General features: G+C 38.1%; 1 protein-coding gene across 2 annotated transcripts in view; it reads left to right on the forward strand.

Annotated features, from left to right (window-relative positions):
- Window positions 1-22,258, forward strand: part of SPINK5 (serine peptidase inhibitor Kazal type 5) — a 75,743-nt gene extending 53,485 nt beyond the window's left edge. For both annotated transcript variants that reach the window (XM_043590498.1, XM_043590500.1), the window contains 11 exons: window positions 1,199-1,326; window positions 4,553-4,622; window positions 5,522-5,649; window positions 6,073-6,151; window positions 9,287-9,414; window positions 10,436-10,508; window positions 11,590-11,717; window positions 12,612-12,711; window positions 17,002-17,132; window positions 19,386-19,476; window positions 21,958-22,258. In XM_043590498.1, coding sequence (XP_043446433.1) covers window positions 1,199-1,326; window positions 4,553-4,622; window positions 5,522-5,649; window positions 6,073-6,151; window positions 9,287-9,414; window positions 10,436-10,508; window positions 11,590-11,717; window positions 12,612-12,711; window positions 17,002-17,132; window positions 19,386-19,476; window positions 21,958-21,966 — 1,065 coding nt within the window. In that variant the 3' untranslated portion in view covers window positions 21,967-22,258. The remainder of the gene's footprint in view (window positions 1-1,198; window positions 1,327-4,552; window positions 4,623-5,521; window positions 5,650-6,072; window positions 6,152-9,286; window positions 9,415-10,435; window positions 10,509-11,589; window positions 11,718-12,611; window positions 12,712-17,001; window positions 17,133-19,385; window positions 19,477-21,957) is intronic.
- Window positions 22,259-23,266: the final 1,008 nt, after the last annotated feature.

The raw sequence follows: 23,266 nt of genomic DNA on the forward strand, positions 1-23,266 counted from the left end.
TGGGGTAGACCCTGCAACCCATTATGCAGCATTGAATAAATTACTTCATGTCGCTGAACTCTAGCTTCCCTTATCTAGCAGTACTCTTACAGGGACAAAATAAAATAATTTAGGCAAGTTTTTAGCACATTTTCTGAGACATTTTTAAGAGTCAGAATGACAGTGTTGCCTATAAACCCAGTCCTTGGGCCTGTGAACATTACTGCATAAGATTACAGCTGCTTGATTTCACTTCTTACGACCTTAGGATATCAAGATCCTCTCTTTGCTTCCAGATCTGACACAGGCCTGACATATGTCTTTGATAAATTCTGGCTATTCTGTTTTTCTATCTTTTCTCCTTAAGGAGGCTACATCCTCACTCTCAAGAATCAGCACTCAAGGGGCGCCTGGGTGGCGCAGTCGGTTAAGCGTCCGACTTCAGCCAGGTCACGATCTCGCGGTCTGTGAGTTCGAGCCCCACGTCGGGCTCTGGGCCGATGGCTCAGAGCCTGGAGCCTGTTTCCGATTCTGTGTCTCCCTCTCTCTCTGCCCCTCCCCCGTTCATGCTCTGTCTCTCTCTGTCCCAAAAATAAATAAACGTTGAAAAAAAAAAAATTAAAAAAAAAAAAAAAGAATCAGCACTCAAAAGTCCCCTGTTTGTCTTCTCCACAGTTGTCTTGAGCCTGTCTTCCTTAGCATTTTGTATAACTTTGTACTTTCTTCCAGCAATTCTTTCTCCCTTCTGTCTACACCAGAGGTCAGCTTTTTTTTTCTTCTGTAAAAGGCCAGATAGCAAATATTTTAGGCATTGTGAGTCATATGGACTCTGTTTCTCCTATTCCATTCTGACATTATTGTGGGAAAGCAGCCATAAATATATCTAAATGAATGAGTTGAGGTGTGTTTCAAGTTTTGATTTGTAAAACCCCCATATATAAGAACAGCTGGATAGATTAGTCTTATAGGCTGTAGTTTGCCGACCCTTCATCTGTGCTATTAAATCCCAGCCAGCTTTATAATTTCCTTGTGTAGAACCTTAGAAGCAACATCATTAACTATGACAACTGACCTCTGAGAATATGGGTGATTCCAGTCCCTCTTTCTCTGTAGATAGCAGTGCTGGACATTGTAATAACAGAAACTCAAATCGTTTAATGACCTTAACAATGCAACAAACCAAGTAATCCAAGAGACCTACTCTCCTCTCCTTTTTCAGGACCAGTGTGCAGAGTTTCGGGGAAAGATGCAAAACGGAAAACTCACCTGTACTCGGGAGCGTGATCCTGTACGTGATGCTGATGGCAAGGCATACAACAATAAATGTACCATGTGCAAGGAGATACTGTAAGTACTTCTTTCAGCTGGCAGTCTCAAAGATAGTCCCCAGTTCCTCCTGAATGACTAGCTATTTCTCATTTACTTATAGCTCCCTCCTGAAAAATTATTTTTGTTAATTCCCAAGTATTATCTCTTTCCCTTATATCCCATGAGAAACAATGAGCATTAGCAATGGTAGCTAATCATTGTCTGATTCCTAGTCTGTTTTCTTTCATAATTCTGTGACCTGCAATTGCCATCATGATAGAGCATTTCTCTTTAGAACATATAATGCCTAAGTCCTGTGGAGAGTTCACGAAGGTCATTTGGAATAGTTGACCAGCATAGTTTAAGAGGGTTGTTTCTTGCCGTGTGTGTGGAACACATTTATTGCATAATCCAGAATGTTTCTTCTGTGTGTTTTCCCATGGTGAGTGTACTGAATTGGAGTGCTTTCTGATCCAACTCAGCCACTCTTGATTTGTGTTACTGGGTCAAGGAGCATAACCACCCTTGTTACACGGAGATAGTTTTCTGGGTGACCTTGATACGTACTCATAGTTTTAAAATTTGATGCATATATCATAATGATATTAATTATGACACATAATTGATATGAATTTAATAAGTATTTAATGCTTCTCCACACATACATCTTTTTCACCTTTCTCCTTGAAAAGAAATTATTGTCTTGTGATAGTGTAGACCATGTGAGAAAATCTGATTAGTTCAAATGTTGCATTTTACAGATGAGAAAAACTGAAATTTTTCTTTTTTTTAACTTTTTTATTTTGAGAGAGGCAGAGACAGTGTGAGTAGGGGACAGACAGAGCGGGGCTGGGAGAGAAAGAAGGAGAGAAAGAGAGAGAGAGAGAGAGAGAGAGAGAGAGAGTGACTCCCAAGCAGGCTCTGCACCATCAGCACAGAGCCTAATGTGGGGCTTGAACTCACGAAACCGTGAGATCATCACCTGAGCCGAAACCGAGAGTCAGATGCTTAACCGACTGAGCCACCCAGGCGCCCCTGAAATTTTTTTAACTTCAGGGTCTCATGGGGAAGTGAACTTCAGAGCCGAAATCAGAATCCAGTTCCTCTGAATACTAGCCTAATATTTATTCACATTATGAAAATTTGTCAGTAGAAGCAGGGCAGTAGAGTAGAGCAGTGCTAGGGTTTCAGCATCAGATAATTTCAGCTTCATGTTCTGGACAGGTTATTCCACTTTCCTAGGCTTCCATCTGCTCATATTTATAATGGTGGTAGAGGCAACAATAATCATCATAGCCACTAGTGTTTGTTTTGAAAGGTAAATGAAAAGAACCAGGTAAAACTCTCTACACAGTGCCTTGCACAAAGAAGGCATTCAATAAATGTGAATTGTCACTATTAATGCCAACAGTAGTGTCCAGTAAATAATAGGCATCAGCATGAATAGTAATAAATAATAACTAATGTTATGATTTCCTGCACTACACTGTGTTGTCCTTTTGCACAACTTCTACTTTGCAGATATGACTAACATAACTGAGAGAGCATTTCACTTAGGACTTTGCTTCTTTTTGCCACATATATTAATAGATAATTTTGTTAAGGAACAAATGACGATTCTCCAATGCAAAAAAAATGTATAAGATAAAATTTTGCCAATGTAATCATTGTCATCTATATTATAAGATACTCACTGGAGTATTTAACAAAACACAACATAGATGGAATATTTTTTACAATCTTTAGAAATCACTCATCTGACAATGAATGGTTTTTGACTATCTGCATTGTAACAGGCACTGGTCATGGACAAGCATTCTTCATGTGAACAAGACAAAGTTCCTGCCATGTAATTATAATGTAATATAGAACAGACAAGTTATAAATAAATAAAAAAATAACTACATAGCACAGGGCTAGATGGTAATATGGAAAATAAAGCTGAGTAAGGCAACATAAGGGGATTGCAGTTGCTGCTTTATTTATGGTGTTCAGGGAAAGCCTGACGTGTGAGGGACACCCGTAAAGAGTAAGTGAAGTGAACCATGTGGACATCTAGAGGAAGAAAGTTTCAGGCAGAGCAAGAACCAGTGAAAACTTTTGAAGATGTAAAATTACCAAGCTGAAAAACAGAAAGGAGGTCATCATGTCTCAAAATTATTGCATAGAAGATTGCAGAAAATGAGTATGGGGACATTAAATAAGGCTTTTTTAGGCCAAGAGAAAGATATTGGATTTTATTCCATGTGTGATCAGAGGTCACTGGAGGCTTTTGATCAGAGCCATGATTATCCCTCGAGTGGCATTAAACTGAATCATTACAGTACCCTCTTCATCCAATAGTACTTGATTAAAATTTCATGACTTTATATTTGTTTGAATCTTCAGGATCTATTTTATTGCCACTTCCCTATTTCTTATACATGCAAAGGGAACTCCCTAAAAAGAATATATATATGTATATATGTTATATACATACATACACATGTTGTTTTGTGTACAACACCAAATGAAACTTGGAAAGAAAAGTAAATGTACTAGATCTTGAGCCAACTGCATCAGAATGACCTGGCTTGTTGAAAATCAGGCTACAGAGTCCCAGTCTAGATCTTGTCAGTAAACCTGTTGGGATAGTCAGTGGATCTGGATTTTTTAAAATTTCACAGGTGTTTCTAATGTGCATGAAAACTTAGAGACCACTGGCATAAATATTTTATCAGAAAAGAGTTTAAAAAAAAAAAAAACATGATCCTAAGGTATTTTCTAGATTACTTATCTTCTTTTTATCTTGGGTTCCATACTTTAAAAACTAATACCCTAATGGGTTGATCTACAAGTCAAGGCACTAGACTGGTGAATTGGTGAGGTATTAAAAACCACGACGTAGCATGAAAAGATGAGGACACTGGGCCTGAGACTTGAAACTTGCCTCCAAATATCTGATGAGTTAATATCGAGAAGAGCTAATGGGTTCAGCAAACTTGTTCTGTGTTGTCCTGGGATTGTGAAGACCAAAGGATGAAAGTTAAAGGTAAATTTGGACACAAATAAAGGAGACTTTGAAATTACTTGAGTTTGTCTACCTAGAATACCTACCTACCCTATAGAGCCTGTGATGAGGAAGCTTCTTAATAACCAAGCTGACTCTCAGCTTTGAGGATGCACAGAGATTCTCTGTGAAGGAAATGTAGGATATGAGCTCTAAGGCTCCTTCCAAACCTGAGTTTCTACTAACAGGATAACTGTTGACTCTTGTCTCTTTCAGAGAAAGAGAAGCAGAGGAAAACAAGCACTCTGACTATAGATCAAATGAGACTCAATCAGCATCAGAAAAGGTGAGTCACTAACTAGATTTTGATAAAAATGGTCTTTCTGTAAGTCAACACTTGGCTATCAAAAATACAGAAATAGAATGTCAATGTTGCCAACTAAGATCTTTGCCCTAAGAAGGTCAGAAGCCATCATAAACGTCAGTATTGCTGATAACTTGTTCAGTGTGGAAATTTCATGCCAAACCGAAATCTTTCAGTCGAACAGATTACAAAGCACTTTTATAAATCGTAGTTTATTTAATTCTCTCAACAACCTGATCAAATACATTTTTTAAACCTTATTTTATAGATGGGGAGAATGAGGCTCAGCGGCTGTAACAAATTGCTATCAACAGTGGCTTGAAACAGCACAGATGCATTATCTTATATTTCTGGAGTTCAGAAGTCCTAACTGGATCTCACACTGTGTTAAAACTAAGGTGTCAGTAGGGCTGCGTTTCTTTGTGGAGGCTGTAGAGAAGATCTGTTTCGTTGCCTTTTCTAACTTCTGGAGGCTTCCTGCATTGGCTCATGGCCACCTTTAAACTTAGCGGTGTCCACTTGAATCATTTTCATGCGGCATCACTCTGATATTGACTTCCCTGCCTCCCTCTTTCACTTCTGAGAACCTTTGTGATCACTCTGAGCCACACAGATAATTTAGGATAATCTGTCACCATTTTAAGGTCTGCTGATTAGCAATCTTAATTCTATCTTCCACCTTAATTTTTCCTTGCCATGTAAGGTAGCATATTTATATGTTCCAGGAATTAGAATCTGGTCATGTTTGTAGGTCATTTATATTGCCTCCCAGCAAGGTTAAGTGGCTTCCTGACTCTTGAGTCAAAATCTTCAGACTTTCAAGCCCAATCAAATACTATGTGAAAATAGTCATTTCCAATATCATCTTTCCTTATTTTTAGGATACGTGTGATGAGTTTAGAAGCCAAATGAAAAATGGACAACTTATCTGCACCAGAGAAAGTGACCCTGTTCGGGGTCCAGATGGCAAAACACACGGCAATAAATGTGCCATGTGTAAGGACAAACTGTGAGTATTTTTCAAAAATGGGGCTTTAATTGTGAATATTACAGTATAATAACCGTTTCTCCTTTCTCATCAGTTTGAGAAAATGACTTTTTTTTAAAAACAGATCAGGGCGCCTGGGTGGCTTAGTCAGTTAAGCATCTGACTTTGACTCAGGTAATGATTTTGTGGTTCATAAGTTCGAGGTCTGCATCAGGCTCTGTGCTAACAGCTCAGGGCCTGAAGCCTGCTTCGCGTTCCATGACTCTCTCTTTCTGCTCCTTCTCCACTCATGCTCTGTTTATCTCTCTCTCTCAAAAATAAATAAACATTAAAAAAATGTTTTTTAATGAAAAAAATAAAACAGATCTAATTATTAATGAGGTGTTTGTTCACTCTGGCTGAAATGTTTTGTTTTGTTTTTTTCCCCCATTTTTTTTCTTCAAGGGAAAGGGAAGCAGCTGAAAAAAAAAAGAAAGAGGAGGACAACATGAGAAACACAGGGGAAAAGAGCAATGAAAACCAGGTAGTGCGTGTTAGACACACTAACACTTAAAGCTGGATGCTTGATTGTAAGGTTAATTCTTTCAACAAATATTGATAGAATGCCAACTGAACCCACTCATTGTGGGCATAATGATAAACAGGAAACCATGGCCAGATGTGGCAAAGAAATAGCATGTGAACCAGTGCCCTAAAAGCAACTCTGATGCACTTAACCACCTGTTTGCAGGACCAGTGACAAGTGTCAAGTTTTGGTTGTTATCAAGGAGATTTCTTCTCTGAGGTTTTAAAACAAACAAATAAACAAACAATTAAGCAAACAGACACCAAAATTACACACAAGAAAGCAAATATCAAAAACTTGGAGCTCTGATGATAAATTCTTGACTTGGTGGTCCAATGTCATCTTGTATTCAATTTGGGCTTTAAATTTTTTTTTAATTTTTTTAATGTTTACTCATTTTTGAGAGAGAGAGAGAGAGACAGAGTGCTAGTGGGGGAGGGGCAGAGAAAGAGGGAGACCCAGGCTCATTGAAGTCTGAAGCAGACTCCAGGCTCTGAGCTGTCAGCACAGAGCCCACTGCAGGGCTCAAATCCACAAACCGTGAGATCATGACCTGAGCCCAAGTCAGATCCTTAACCAACTGAGCCACACATGGGCCCCCAATTTGGGCTTTAAAAATAATGTTCAAGGAGCAATGGGGTGTCTCAGTCAGTTAAGCATCAGACTCTTTATTTTAACTCAGGTCATGATCTCCTGTTTTGTGAGTTTGAGCCCCATGTCTCTGTCTCTGTCTCTGTCTCTCTCTCTCTCTCTCAAAAATAAATATTAAAAAAATAATAGAAAAAACAATGTTCAGTGCTTTATAATACTAACACATAGACTGTGACACAGCACAATCTCCTCCAATCCATCTATGGACTCCAATTAGAAAAGAGAAATTGTGAAGTTTCCCCAGGGAAGTTTTCCCATTAATGAGGGAACTTTTCATTAGGTCTATACTGACTTACAAAATGAACCATGAATAGTAATTTTCATTTTTTAAAAATATGTTGAGCATATGCATTTTGGTAAATGAATGGGCTTGAGAAAAGATTTTGTTATCCAACTCTAAATGATCTCTTTGGGCCATCTATTCTATTTGTAATCCTGGTCAATGTTTTTCTTTTTTTAATTATCTATTTTAGAATTTTCAAACAAAAAATACTCTCTACATTCATATATGAAAAATATCCAGACATTGTCTGTGTGTGTTTTGTGGCAAAAAGAGAACTATGGTCTTACCTACAAATGCAAAGTAAAATTTTTCACAGAACACATGCATCATCATATAAACCAGCCCAGTAGAAACTTTTGGTTCTAGAATAAATGTCACGGGGATATAAAGTACACATGGGGAGTATAGTCAGTAACAATGTATTAACTTTATATGGTAACAGATGGTAACTAGATTTATTGTGATGACCATTTTGCAAAGTATGCAAGTGCCAAATCACTATGTTGTATACCTGAAACTAGTATAATATTGTACGTCAGTTATACCTCCTTAAAAAAACTAATAAACAGGCCTTCCCAAAATCAATGCAGTAGGCGGTACTGTTGCAATTTTTCAGTTGAGAAAAACTCAAGGGAAGTTAACTACACACAGGTAATAAATAGAAAAGCCGGAGATTGCACCCACAAAGCAAAGATTGCAATATGGTACTATCATAAACATATAAGTGTGTGGCATTTGGAGTGTATGGAAAAGGAAATAATTCCAGCAACTCCCAAAAATGATGGCTGTGAGATATTTAGTATTTGGATCAAGTATTCAATTCCAGAGGACTTTTTTACTGCTGCAGTTAAAAGTAGTTCTGGGGGTGCCTGGGTGGCGCAGTCGGTTAAGCGTCCGACTTCAGCCAGGTCACGATCTCGCGGTCCAGGAGTTCAAGCCCCGCGTCGGGCTCTGGGCTGATGATGGCTCAGAGCCTGGAGCCTGTTTCCGATTCTGTGTCTCCCTCTCTCTCTGCCCCTCCCCCGTTCATGCTCTGTCTCTCTCTGTCCCAAAAATAAATAAACATTGAAAAATAAATAAATAAATAAATAAAATAAATAAAAGTAGTTCTGGAGTTGTTCATGGGTATCACACTTTAAAGAAAGAAGGTTAACTATCATCTAGGTTACTAGCGGTGTCTTTCAAGGGCATCTTCCCATATCTCTACTTTGGCTCTTTGAACTTACAAATTTCTGTAGATGTCCAAAAATTTCCAGATCCTGTGGACTCCGTTCCATTGCCTTTTTTTTAAGTTTTTTTATTTTTCAATGAATGTACAAAGCCACATTACCTTCTTACAAGTGCTTAGGAGTTTTATTCTCTGCCAGGTGAAAGCCCAGAAGACGGGAAAGCTTGTTAACAGATTCCTGAACACGATTCCAATGTTGACTTTAATTACTTCATCACTTTGAGCCTTATTTTCTCATCTGTAAAATGAGGATAATGAATGTTTATCTTCTAGGTTTTTTTATGACAACCAAAGGAAATCCACTAGAGCACACAACAAAATGCCTGGCATATGATAATACAGACTTGATTTTTGCCAAGAGAGCATCTTTCAGTTCTTTCCAGGGCTTTCGTATGTGTGGAGTATTACGTAGAGGTGCAGGGAGACAGGTGTAGCACTCAGCCTGCTGCAAATTGTGTTAACACACTACAGGCTGCCTGGCACAGTAGTAAAATTCCCCTGGGATGCTATGGAGAGGATTCTAACTTCAGAAGCAGATATTGAATAAAGTTCCTTTGAAACACATTCCATCTCCAACATTTTGTTGTCTCTAGATTTTTATTTCCCCCCTTAAGTATTATAAGTTTATATCTCGCAAGTTACACTTAAAGTTTTAGAGATCAGGGGCGCCTGGGTGGCTTAGTTGGTTGAGCGTCTGACTTTGGCTCAGGTCATGATTTCACGGTTTGTGAGTTCGAGCCCTGCATCTGGCTCTGTGCTGACAGCTCAGAGCCTGGAACCTGCTTCGGATTCTGTGTCTCCCTCTCTCTCTGCCCCTACCCTGATTGTGCTCTGTCTCTCTCCATCTCTCAAAAATGAATAAACATTAGAAAAAAATTTTTTTTAAGTTTTAGAGATCAGACTATCATGGTAACATCTCTTTTTTCCTCAGGATCGATGCCATGAATTCCGGAACATGGTGAGAGAGGGAAAGCTTATCTGCACAAGAGAAAATAACCCTGTTCGAGGCCCCGATGGCAAGATGCACGTCAACAAGTGTGCTATGTGTCAGAGCATCTTGTACGTGAAGAGGTTTATCAATCACTTTGGCACGTTGTGCTCATTTGGGAGGAGATAGTTATTTTTTTGTAATGTTTTTTTTGTCTCTTTTTTAATATTTATTTTTGAGAGAGAGAGAGTGAGTCAGGGAAGTGCAGAAAGAGAGGGGGCCAGAAGATCTGAAGCGGGCTCTGCTCTGACACTGGAGAGCCCAATGTGGGGCTCGAACCCACAAATCATGAGGTCATGACCTGACCCTAACTCCAACACTCAACCAGTGACTGAGCCACCCAGGTGCCCTAGAGATAATTCTTTTTAATTTAAAAGTTAAGACCCTGGGCATCACGCATTAAAAATATAGTAGGCCTTCACTTTAGAAGAGGATAGTAAGCTTCTAGAACACTCTCATAAGAAATTTTCATTTTGATAATGAGAAGCATCATTGTACCTGGAGCATCTGGGACAGGGAGACAGCTGTTGTAAAGTGTGCCAAAATCACGGACTTTCAGGAGCTGAGGAACACGGGACATGCCGGTTCACTCTGCAGTGTTTCACTTCCTCTTATATATAAAGGAAGAAATTACTACATAACAGACTTTCTGTGGGGACTCAAGGAGATAATATTTTTTAAACATTTATAAACTTTAAAGCAATATAACTATATAATGAAAATGAATATTGGAGAGTTCAGTTCTAATTTAATATGAAAAAGAAAAAAGAGAAATGAAACTTCACACCACATGAGGGCCATACAAATATTTTACTAAGGAAAACATGCAATGGCCTTCTAGGAGCATATATCATTCGGGTGACAGCATAGTAGCTGAATTTATGAAAGTTGATAACATTGCCACAAATGAATTATGACAATTCCAACAATTAGGACTCATTAGTAAATATATAGATAGATAGATATTAGATATTTTTAGATACGAGAAAATGGTGTTAGATTTGCTAAGGTTTAGAATTAGAGAAATACTTAGTTTAAAAAACTCACTAATAACCCTATAAAAAAAATGATCTAGGCTTTTTTATTCTGCAGTGAGCGAGAAGCTAATGAAAGAAAAAAGAACGATGAAGAAAAATCAAACACCAAGCCCTCAAATGACGCAAAGGTTATTTTTTCTTAATGTTTATTTATTTCTGAAAGATAGAGAACGAGCAGGGGAGGGACAGAACAGAGAGAGGAGGACAGAGGATCCAAAGCAGGCTCCACACTGACAGCAGAGAGTCCGACGCTGGGCTGGGAACTCACAAACCGTGAGCCCACGTTGGACACTCAACCCACGGAGCCACGTAGGCACCCCACAAAGATTATTTCTTAAAAGATATGAAGATGACTATTTTGCCATCTATCCTCAGCATCTTACATTCTCCAGTTTTTGGATAATAAAAATGCTAATGTTCTGCTTCAAAGAAAAGAGACTCTGCTAATATTTGCATTTTGGTTATAACAACATTTTTTTCTGTCCTTAAGGTTTAACATTTTTCTCAATTTTGTAGAGAATTCTCCTGCAGTGTGTGTCCACTATTGCTTTATTCTCTCCTCTTTGGGAGAAATAGGGATTGAAAAATAGAGTGTAAAAATCTTTACAACCTCAACTGCATGCTTATCTCTGACGCTAAATGTGAAATGAGGTTTCAGGTAGTTTGTTGACATTGATTTTTACAATTCAGGTAATATAAACTAATTTCAAAGCTTCCTCTTCAGCTTCTCTCCTTGATGTCTTTTTTCTGTTTCCTCCAGATGGCTTTCTGAGCATCAATGACTCAATAGTGTGTATGTGTATGCTGCCTTTTCTATTTACTTTTCAATGCAAAGACATGTTCAGTCATTTGCAATAATAATCACATTTGTAGCATTAGATTCCTGTGATATTGTCCTTGGGTCAAGAGTACACCTCATGTGGAAAATGAGAGAAAGGAAGAAAGGAAGCAAGGAAGGAAAGGGTATGGGAGACAAGGAGATCTGTCAAGAATTACCCCCCTGCATTTTTGGGACCAGTGCAGAGAGATTCAGAATGAAGTGGGGGATGGAAAGTTTAAAGTCTGTGTGCTCCTTGGCCTACATTGTCAGGGGAAGTGCACTGAGTCTGAACTCAGAGCTAAGAAAAGACTTTCTGAAATCAAGTTTGAGAACGCCACCAAGCCAAGAAGGGGGAAAATCCTGTTCACTTGCCCTTTCTCATTTTCTAGGATGAGTGCAGTAACTTTCGGGAGTACGTGAGGAATGATGAGCTCATGTGCACGCGAGAGAATGACCCCGTGCGAGGTGCTGATGGAAAGTTATACAAAAACAAGTGCTACATGTGCAGAACTATCATGTGAGTAAGAGGATCTTGTTACCCTCTTCAGTGGGGCAATTGCATTTTTATTTTTATTTTTATTTTTATATTTTTCAATGCAAAAAGGAGTTTTTATTAAAGCATGGAGATAGGATATGTGGAAATTGCATTTTTAGGAGCTACTGGTTAAATAAATGTGTGCACACAAATCAATGGAATCCTTAAAATAATCTTTAGATTCAAGGCCCTTAAAAGTTGAGAACACCTGGTATAGGAGAAAGAACACTTGGACTTGGGAGACAGGAAATCCAGGTGTAAATTCTAACTATGATATTTACTAACTGTGTCACTCAAAAGAAAAATTTTTTTCAACTCTCAGGATCATAGCTACAAGAAATTGTTCCAAATCTTTGTTCTGTGACTAGATCTGACTCATCAGAGAAGTCTTTCTTTTTAAGAAATATAGATTTTTACACCCCAAAATATATTGTCAGAAAATTCAGAGCTAAGGAACTTGTTTTTTAGAAAGGGTTTCTAGGTTATTTTGACAAACAACCATATTTGGAGACAATGGACATGGTAGAGATTAATGAGCATGACTATGAAAAACACTGTGTGAACATGATAATAATAATCAGTATTTTTTTAGCTCTTTATAGTATGTTCCTGGAGATAAGAATCATCAATACTACCCTCTTTTTATGTTCTAGGAAAGCTAATCTCAAGGAATTGAAGCAACTTGTCCAAGGTTATATGTCGATTAAGTGATGAGCACTCTAAACCAGTTCGCCTTTGTGTACCTTTCTTTACATCATCCTCTGGTTGAATGTTCTATATCACATTTTATTCAGGGTTACTTAACATCCCCCTGGAAGTTATAGGAGGTAGTCTTTGTGGCTATACCTTTAAACTACTTTCTGTCTTCTTCTATAGTCAAAAAGAAGCTTTGGAAAGGGCAAGAATTCGAGAAAAGTCATCCCACATTAGATCTTCTGCAGAGAAAAACAGCCCAGCTTCCTCCAGTTCTTCTCTGGTAAGAATGGCTGCTTCAGAAAAGCTACTCATTAACTTAAAGCACCTATGCTTGAGGCGTGTTGCCACTCGCTCTCCATGAACTTCATTTCTATGGAAAGGCCTTGGAAAGTCTAATCCAGTGTAACTCCAAATCCTTTGTCTGTACTTCATGCTCAGTGAGAGTTCTGGGATGACTGGGCATATTATTCTGTGCTCTTTTAGATTATTAGTCCTGCTCCAAGCCAATTTAGTACGTTTTCAACATTTTAAAACATGAATGTGACTTATTGCTCATGTGATCCAATAAATAATTTTAGCAGACCAGAAAGACTCCTCATCCAGCTTCCTTTTGCTCCCCATCCCCAAACCAGCCCTCCTCCCAATAGCCCAGAGAGGTGTGCTGAGCATGTTCAAACTTGTGAAATTCCACCAATCAGCAATTCACAGTGGTTAAAACTTGCTTCTTCAAAATACAAGTTGAAGGCCATCAGTAATGTATACCTTAGTGTAAATTAGCCTGAGAGAGAGAGTGCAAGTGGGAGAGGGGCTGAGAGAGAGGGAGACAGAGGATCTGAAGTGGGCTCTGCTCTGGCAGCAGAGAGCCCAATGTCAAGCTCAAATTCATGAACCATGTGATCATGACCTGAGTCGAAGCTGGACGCTTAATGAACTGAGCCAACCAAGCGCTCCACTGTTTGCTTTTTTAGAGCTTTGCCAAGGTGGGGACTAGAAAGGAGGAAAGGGGGGTAAGAGAACATGAAGTATACTCATGAAGTAGAATATCAAATTGGCCCCTAAAAGTGAGACTTTAGCACCTAGTCCGATGACCAAGAAAAAAAGAAAGAAAAGTATCAAACATGAATTTTATCTTATTATTTTCCCAATTTAAGTAGGATAATAGATGAGTTGTACTAGTGAAATACATAGTAATGACATATTTCTAGTAAATTAGACACTTCGCTAGGAATCCCGTAAGCATGAAGATAAACTATTCACAAATCTGTTCTTTTTTCCCCAGCTTTATTGAGATATAATTGACATATAACATTGTGTGAATTTAAGATGTACAGTGTGTTGATTTAGTACACTTCTTTGTTGCAAAATGATACCACCGTAGTGTTAGCAAACATTGCCATCATCTCACATAATTACCATTTTTGTGTGTGTTGAGAACATTTAAGATTTTTCACTTACCAACTTTCAAGTATATAATACAGCATTATTAGCTATAATCACCATGCTGTATATTACACCCCCAGAATTTATTTATCTTATAGCTGAATATTTGTACCCTTTGGCCAGTATCTCCCATTTCCCCCAATCCTATTTCCCTGGTAACCATCATTCTATACTCTGTTTCTGACTTTGAATTTTTGGTTTCCACATATAAGTGATATCATAGAGTATTTGTCTTTCTCTGTCTGACTCTAGCATTATGCCTTAAAGATTCATCTAAGTTGTCATAAATGATGGGATTTCCTTCTTTCTAATGGTAGGAATTCCTTCTTTCCAGTGGCGTGGGTGTGTGTGGATGTGTATGGGTGTGTATATAATACATATTCTTTTTTTTAAATTTTTTTTTAATGTTTATTCTTGAAAGAGACCGAGAATGAGGGAGGGAAGAGCAGAGAGAAACACACACACAGAATCTAAAGCGTGCTCCAGGCTCTGCACTGTCAGCACAGAGCCCAATGCGGGGCTCAAACTCACAAACTGAAAGATCATGACATGAGCTGAAGTCGGACGCTTAACCACTGAGCCACCCAGGCATTCCTATAACACATATTCTTTATCCACTCATCCACTGATGGGCATTTAGGTTGTTTCTGTATCTTGGCTACTGGGAATAATAAAATCTGTTCTTTTTTTTTTAAAAACATTTTGCTGAAGTATAATAGTCATATAGAAGAAGTATGCTTTTCATGAGTGTACAGCTACATGAAATATCACAAAGGGACCACACCTGTGATAATAACACCTAGGTCAAGAAATGAGATATTGCCAGCAGACCAGAAGCCTCATCAAGGTTCTTCCTAATGTACAATGTCATTTTGAGCTGAGCTTTTCCTTGGAGATGAGAACCATATCCATTATTCATTTCATCATCCATCCATTCATTTGACAAATGTTTATTGAACACCCACATTTTCCAAGCATTATTTATGTGTATGAGAATGATAGCCATAAACACAACAGACGAAACTGTCTACACTCATGGAGTTTATATTTGAAGAACATAGGTAATCGATAACATGAATGAATAAAGTGTAAATCCAAGGGGGTATTAAATAAAATAACGATGTAGCAAATACTGGGATCGGAGTAAGGGGGGGATACAATTTTAAGTAGCCTGTACAGGAAAGCACTCTGAGGTGACATTTACACCAACGCCTAATGGGATTGATTCCATGCATGTAAGTGAGAAGACAGCATTCCAAGAAAAGAATAGCAAAGCTCCAAGGAAGGGGTTAAAGACAGCAAAGAATCCAGTGTAGCTGAAATAGAGTAACCTCAAAGAGAGCCATAGAAGAGGAGGTCATTAAAGTAACAGAAGGCCATATTATATAGGATTTTGTAGACCAGACTAAAGATATTCAGGGGCCCCTCAGTAAAGATACTGGGTGGCTCAGTTGGTTGGGCCTCAGACTTGGGCTCAGGTCATGATCTCATGGTCCATGAGTTCGAGCCCCATGTCTGGCTCTGTGCTGACAGCTTGGAGCCTAAAGCCTGCTTTAAATTCTGTGTCTCCCTCTCTCTCTGCCCCTTCCCACTCATGCTCTGTCTGTGTCTCAAAAATAAAAAAAACATTAAAAAAAATTTAAAAAATAAAGACACTGACTATCATTCTGAACCAAGGTTTTATAAAGAGGAGTGATGTGATCTGATTTATTTTTTAAAAGAATAACTTTGCATAATATATTGAAAATAAACTACAGGGAGGCAAGAGCAAAGTCTGGACAGCTGGTTAGTCATAGCAGTCATCAATGGAAGAGATGATGGTAGTTTATACCACGGCAGTGGCGGTAGAAGTCATGAGAGGTGGTTGGATCCTGGGTCTGCTCTGAAGGTAGAATCAACCATACTTGGTTCAGAGTTGTTGTAGTACATAAGAAAAAAAAGAAGCAGGGATGCCTGGGTTGCTCAGTCAGTTAAACATCCGACTTTGGCTCAGGTCACGATCTCGTGGTTTGTGAGTTCAAGCCCCATGTCGGGCTCTGTGCTGACAGCTCAGAGCTTGGAGCCTCCTTCAGATTCTGTGTCTCCCTCTCTCTCTGCCCCTCGCCTGCTTGCATTCTGTCTCTCTCTCTCAAAAATAAATGAACATCAAAAAAAATTTTTTTAATGTATAAAAAAGAAGAAAAAAGAGAAGCAGCCTGTCTTTGTTGTTTCCGTATAATGCTTTATCCTAGTAGTTTTGAACCTTGTAGCAGCAGATACATGAAAAAATACTAAGGATATATGTGGTTCAGTCCTGCCTTTGTCAGTGATTCATAGACGGTGCTTGTCTAAATTCTCCCTGATTATCTATTAATATGGAACTCATCATAATCTAAAGCAGTCCATTTGGATGTTTTAATTATTTGTCTAAATAACTATACTAGCAAACAAGTATTTCTGTATGAGTGGTTACAGATATGATACTATTAAATTTTATGTTTTCAGTCTGTTTCAAAGAGTGGTTTCCAAGGAATTTATTAGTTTCATCTCAGTTGTCATGTTTATTGGCATATAGCTATAACATATCCACATCATGCTTTAATATCTATATCTAGTGAAACCCCCTTTTTATTTTTAATATTGCTAATGTATATTTCTTGACTTTTTATCAGTTTTGCAAATGGTTTATCAATTTATTAATCTTTTTAAACAACCAGTGGTTGGCTTTGTTCTGTTTTCTATTTCATTAATTTCTCTTCTGTATTATTGTTTTCTTCTATTTTCTTTGAGTTTAGTTTGTTTATTATTTGCTAGCTTCTCGACATGGAAGTTTGGGTCACTGATCTTAAAACTTTCTTCTTTGCCAATTATAAAATTGTTACAACTGTCCCCATATCACTGCTTTAGCTGCTGTGATTTGACATCTGGTAGTTTTGTCATCATTCAGTTCAAAACACTTCTACATTACTTTGAATCATGAGTTATTTAGAAGTGGGTTGGTTGATTTTTAAATAGTGAGTGTCTATGACCTATGTTACAGTTCCTTTACTAATCTTTTATTCAGATGTGACTGAGGAAATCAAAAGGTTTTTCCAAGCCCATCCCTCTTGAGTGCCATTGACAAAATCTGATTTATGTTTTGCTTGCTCAGGATTCTGAGATGTGCAAACACTACCGAGTATTACCCAAGATGGGTTACCTTTGCCCAAAGAATTTACATCCTGTCTGTGGTGATGATGGCCAGACATACAACAATCCCTGCATGCTCTGTCATGAAAACCTGTAAGTCTACAAGTTGCACTACCAAATCTTCAAGGGTAGAGGTTCTTGACTGTGGTGTTGACCCACAGTACTGCACTGATAGCAATTTGAGGTGTGTTGTACCAATTTACTAACCATAACAGTTAAAAATTCAAAATTTGTGGATGATCTTACTCATATATAAAATAGAGAAGACTGAAGATTATCCTTTTGGCTAAATTGCTTACATATTTTACTTAGTAGAAGAGAAAGGAAAAGTGGTGGGGTTATAACAATTAGAGAAAGTCTCTATTAGCCCATGTGTACTCAGGAGAATGTGAACATCGTCCACCCACTATATAAAAAGGAAAAAGTTGAGAATTATTGCTATGTTGAGTCAGCCCAGCCTATAATCTCTACTGGGCCTATTGACTACCTGATAGCCAGGTATTTCAGATCCTCTCCAGGTCTTCTTGGTGAAGAAGTGGTGTCATGCAAGAGAAAGCAACTGGGAACAAATGGCAGACTTGCTGTGGGCTCTCAGATTTGTGCATCTTGGGCATATTATCATTCTGAGATTCAGTTTTTCCACTGGAGAAGTGCACACTGTTCTCTGAGCCAGCTGACTTCACTATGTTGTTAAGAAGAATTGCCATTTTTATTTGAAATTAAATATAAGGGATTTGTTTTGATACTGTCATCATTGGTTTTAGCTCTGTTGGTTTTCTGCTCAAATACTATCTTACCCTCCCCTCCGTTCCCAGCCTCCATTGGGCCAGCTCGAAGTGAAAGCATGGTGACAAATCTTGACTTTTCCATCCTGCCTCACCCCACCTAGATTTACACTGTAGTCCATGTATGTTCTAGTCTTCTGAGGACACTATAAGCAAAGGTCAGAATGTGAGGATGGTACACTCTGCAGTTCATATACTTAGAATAACATCTGAAGACTGTTTTATGTGTTCTCACATCTGTAGGTAAAGCACTTGCATTTTAATCCTCTCACTGAATCCTCACTATATTGTACAGAGGATGACTCTGAGGCTCAGAAAGTCTAGGTAATTTGTTTAAAGTCACAAAGCTAGGAAGTAGATCAAACAGGATTTTAACCTTGTTGGTTTAGATCTAAATACAGTTTTCTTTTCTTTCCACTACACTACTGTTGTATCCAAGGTGGTAGTTCTTTAAACATTTGGGGATCAAAAATTTCTTTGTCGATATGGAGAAAGTTACCTCTTTCCAGCAAAGAAAAAAAATGAAGCAACATTAATAATTTGTATGTTTATTATCTATGGGCACATAAATCTCTTGAAATCCATCCATGGATCTTACAGAGTTTTAAGAATTAAGAAATCTCTATTCAAGAAATGAATGCAACCATTCAGGAATTTGTTTTATATATGCCTTCTCTTCAGCCCAGAAAATTTTCAACTTCCCATTACTGTAAAGGTCAGAGCCTAAATTATCCACCCAGTGTTCTTTAGTCATTCCATTAACTGTATAAACCCATAACAAGTGATACTCTAGTCAAGGGAACATTGAGTCACACACTTCAATGGTAAAAATATTAATACAGCATGCCTCAGGATGGATTTTTTACCTAAAGGAACTGGAAATATATATTACGGAGAGAAGATCCAGGCTATCCAAGCAAGAGAGAATAGTACTGGTTTCTGTGTTCTCAGAGGAAGTTAGAGGGAAGCCATTTCGACTTGAGCAATGTCCAAAGACAAGGCAAATTATCTTGATAGATAGTGAGTTTCTCATCACAGAGGCAAAAGAGTAGATGTTTAATATATGATATTTCTTAAGAGAGGCATTAAAATTTCATACCTTTTAAGATTTTTTCCAGCAATAAAATTCAAACTGATTATGTATTGTTACATTTTATAAAATCTATATTCTATATTTAGTATATTTTACATATTTTATTATATATATGTATTATATTTTGTAATCCCACATTATCTAGTTTTCCCATCTGTAAAATAATGGCTTTGGACTAGATAGTTTCCAGGTTTATTTCCAACATTGAACAATTTCATAAGTAGATAGGTGGATTGAAATGCGATGGAATGGATCTAGGACTGGAGAATGAATTTGGAGCTGAATCTGAAGAAAGGACTGAACCTGGGTGATCCCTACTGGAAAATAGTTGAATTCAGATCCCAGGTCCTACCCTTAATTTCAGTTCTGGTGTGATGCCCAGATGTCACCCACATTGATCCTTGTTGTTGTTTTCTCATTATAACTGTGAGTTTTTCCAGCCTTTAAATTTCCTCTGTTATGTTTTAGAATACGCCAGACTAACACACACATACGCAGTGAAGGGAAGTGTGAAGAGAACAGCACCCCAGGAACAACACCTCTCGATGTGCCAGCATCTGTAAGTACGCCACATTCGTGATTACAGTGTCAGAGCCAATTGGTTCTGCTTCTGTGTCTTCCACTGGCTGATGGACGTTTCTCGGCTAGGGAAGTGACACTGGGTCACGTGACCCCAGAACTGGTCACGTCTTCCTTGTGAAGATAATTAAGTAATTACTGAAATATGCAGGGATAATAATATAATAGTTAATATTTTAAAATATTTACTGTTTACTGGGATCATTAAGAGATTGTTTATAAGCAATGTCCCGTCAGGGGACATTTGTCTAAGTATGAACTTAGACAAAGAGTCCATAGTATAAACTTAGAGTAACAGACCCTGGTAGAGTGCTTGTGTATTTTTAATAATATTAACAAATTATAGCTTAATAAATTTACATTTGATGTTAAAATATATATTTGTATTCAATAAAACAAAATATTTTAATCAATTACATTTACTAAAAAAATATTTCTTATTATTCACAACTGGTTTCATGCCACTCCACTGCCGTAAAAAGCTTTGGCAATAATGGAATTGGAAACCTCTCTACCAGATTTGGGGCTCTGAAGCAACACTAGATGAGACCATGTTCAAAAGAACTACTCAGTGAGCCTTGACATGGCAAACTGGAAAAATAAGAGACGTAAGCTAGGTATTTTGGGTTTTACGTTAGCGGCTAGAAGGCCAGGTAGAGTAGGCAGAGTATAGGGGTGAAATCAGGAGACCTTCCTTTTTCCTCATGTGTGCTTGACAGTCATCTCTTTTCTCTGGATTCTACACATCCATAAAGAAAAGGTATAAACTTTTGCTCTACTCCTATTATTGTGCTTGCTGTCTTATTACATATAAATTCTTTTTTAACTATTACATTTAAATTCTTAGTGGTTTGTTCCTTATTGACAGAATATACTATCCCTCCCATCTCACAAACATACCCTGTTACATATAACTCGGGGCAGGGACATAAAAATACTCTTTATGTGAATCCTAAAGACCACACCTCCGACCATATCATGCTGTTATCTCATGTAGACAAGTTGACAAAAAGTACTTTATGAGGAATTTGTCATAGGAAATACTGATAAGATGTATTTATTCAAATAAGGAAGAATCTTGCCAGGGCTAAGCATTATAGAAGGTTTTGTAAGAGAGTGCCTTCCTTTCATTTTTGGGTGTGTTCTTTCCACTAGAATTATGTAACAGACATTATTAACAACAGGACTTATTTATGGTGTTAGATGATGGAATAAATCATTAGAACAAAAGATGTCCCAAACATGGGTTCAGTTCCCTCTGTAGGATTCGTGGTGTGATCTTGGATACACCAAGGTGGTACAGGTGGGTGATGGCCCAGCATTGCTCTGATGACTATGATGATGCATGTCCTGGAGGTCGAAACCTATTGCCTGAACTTTGTTCCTGTATAGAAAGATTCTATAAGACAGTCTGGAGTCTGAAGAATGAATTAAACGCCAGATCACAACTTTCCTGGAATAACAGACTGAGGATCCTAGAACGCATACTTACATTTAATATCGAAGAAGTATTTTCTATTGTACGATAACTACTATGATTTATATAACTAAGAATTTTATGTGCTCTTTCCTTGTGCGCATCTTCACAGTAGGCCTGTGATTAGGACAGGGATTATTATCTTTCCGATTTTATAGAAAATCAGCCCAGGGAAGATCCTGCAATTACCAGAATTATTCATTATTACAATTTGGGTCCGGTATAGGTCTTCTGACTTCAGAGCTTATGCTCTGCTCCTATCCCTTGGTTATCAGGAGATTCTGAAAACCAGGAGCTCTAGAAAAGGGATTACATATCTCAATTAAATAAAAATTAGCTACCTTGAAAGGAAATTTCCTGACAAAGATTTTCAAAGATGTAACGAGACCATAGATTTCCACTTTCAAACCAAAGTAAATCTCCTGGGGTGGATGTGAGGACTAAACTGGAGGTTTAGGTTTGGAACAACAGTGCTGCTGGTGCTCCAGGTGGTACTAGCTGATAACGCACAGGAATATGGAAGAAAACTTCCTGAGGCCCTTGCCTTCTTCTAAAAATCAGAGAGATGATTAAATTCTTACAACCCAAAGAAGCTATAATAGTAAAGCATTAGTGTTGGAGGAATTGGATTTAAGGTCTGACCAAATGTGAGACCTTGGCAAGTCACTAGCCTTCTCTGGAGCTCAGTTCCCTGCTCTGTGAAACGATGTTAATGACACCTACCTCTTTTCATTACCATGAGGACCACATGTAATCAAGCACAGAGTTCATATTTGTATCTGTCTCAACAGGTAGTATGTACTAGGTGTTCAGTACTCATTGAATCAATTGAATAAATGTGGAAGTGATTTTAAATGGTGAGTTCTTGGCAGAATGCAGTGATCTGTGGATTTCTCTAACTACAACATAACTATAAATGTATAGCCCACATCTCTATTATATCTCTGAGTTTCTAGCACCTAAACTATCCATCTTCTCTTCCAGGACAAATGATGGAAGAATTGGTGAAAGCCATGAGGGAAAATATATGCCCTAATTCTGAATCGCCTCTCACCATCTGTATATACAAAGAATCCTTCAGAGCTTATTATTTACTATAGAAAATGATACAGTGCTGTTGGGGGAATGGACTCACTGACTTTCAGTCTTTCCCATCTCTTTCCTCCTAAAATCTGTGATCCAAGGGCACAGAGATATCTCCATCTGTCTGTGCTTGAAAATCTCCTGATCACAATGCTGTCTGTTCAACTACTTGTTCAATAAAAGTAAACCCAGCAGAACACTATTTCTGGGATTTCTTCATCACTGCCTGGATTTACAGGCTTTACAGAAGCTGAAAACTACCCTTTTGTCTTGCTAAGCTATTGGTGGACACAAAATGCTCACTTTTTTTTCAGTTTCAAGTTGCTGTCCTAGTTAGAAGAAATGTCTAGAAGAGATGTAGGGAGGTATGGGATCCAGGCATTCAAGAGCTGTATAAAGCCAAACCAGTTATGAATCACCTTCCGTATCTGTCACTTTACCAGCTCTCCTATGTAACTTCCGTATTTCCATGCAGAGCGTAACTACTTCTGTGACACAGATACCATCCAAAGACACAAACCAGTAGTTTCTCATATTCGGTCGTGTTGCCTATTGACCATTTCCTATATCACAATCTGGGAGAAGACTAAGCAGATGAGAATTACCAGTGTGTTGCAAGTCTCTAGAGCAGCACAATCCAATAGAAAAAGAATTCAAGTCACATGTAATCTCAAATTTTCTAGTAGGTAAAGAAATGGGTAAAATCAACTTTAATAATGTATTTTATTTAGAACCCAGTATGTCAAAACTCTTATCATTTCAAAATATAGTCAATATACACTTTCATTTTAGCAGGTCATTGATATTTTATATTCACAGCATACCTGTTTGGACCAACCACATTTCAAGTGCTACATGTAGCTAGAGGCCACGAAATGAGACAGTGAGCTAATGCACTTGAGAAATTAACCAGGGAATACAAGTGCGAGGTAGGGGTGGGATGGAACAGCTTGTAAGCTCCTGCCTCAGCGCTGAAACTCTGTCACGTTCAGCATCTTGATACTGACGTCCTGTGACAGCACCTACATGGGATAAACACATCCTAGAGGGAAAAAGCTATGGAGAATCCATCATGGTTGAAGTTGTTCTCAGCTGAAGAACTGTACCCAGAATGGTAGGTCTACTTGGATTTGGGGAGTTAACTTTGTTTTTTTTCCTCTGCCCTTTTCTCTTAGATAAGTTGTTGCTAGGGCAATTACAGTTAGGATTT

This window comes from Prionailurus bengalensis, chromosome A1 (genome assembly GCF_016509475.1).
Source record: "Prionailurus bengalensis isolate Pbe53 chromosome A1, Fcat_Pben_1.1_paternal_pri, whole genome shotgun sequence".
Lineage (NCBI taxonomy): Eukaryota > Metazoa > Chordata > Mammalia > Carnivora > Felidae > Prionailurus > Prionailurus bengalensis.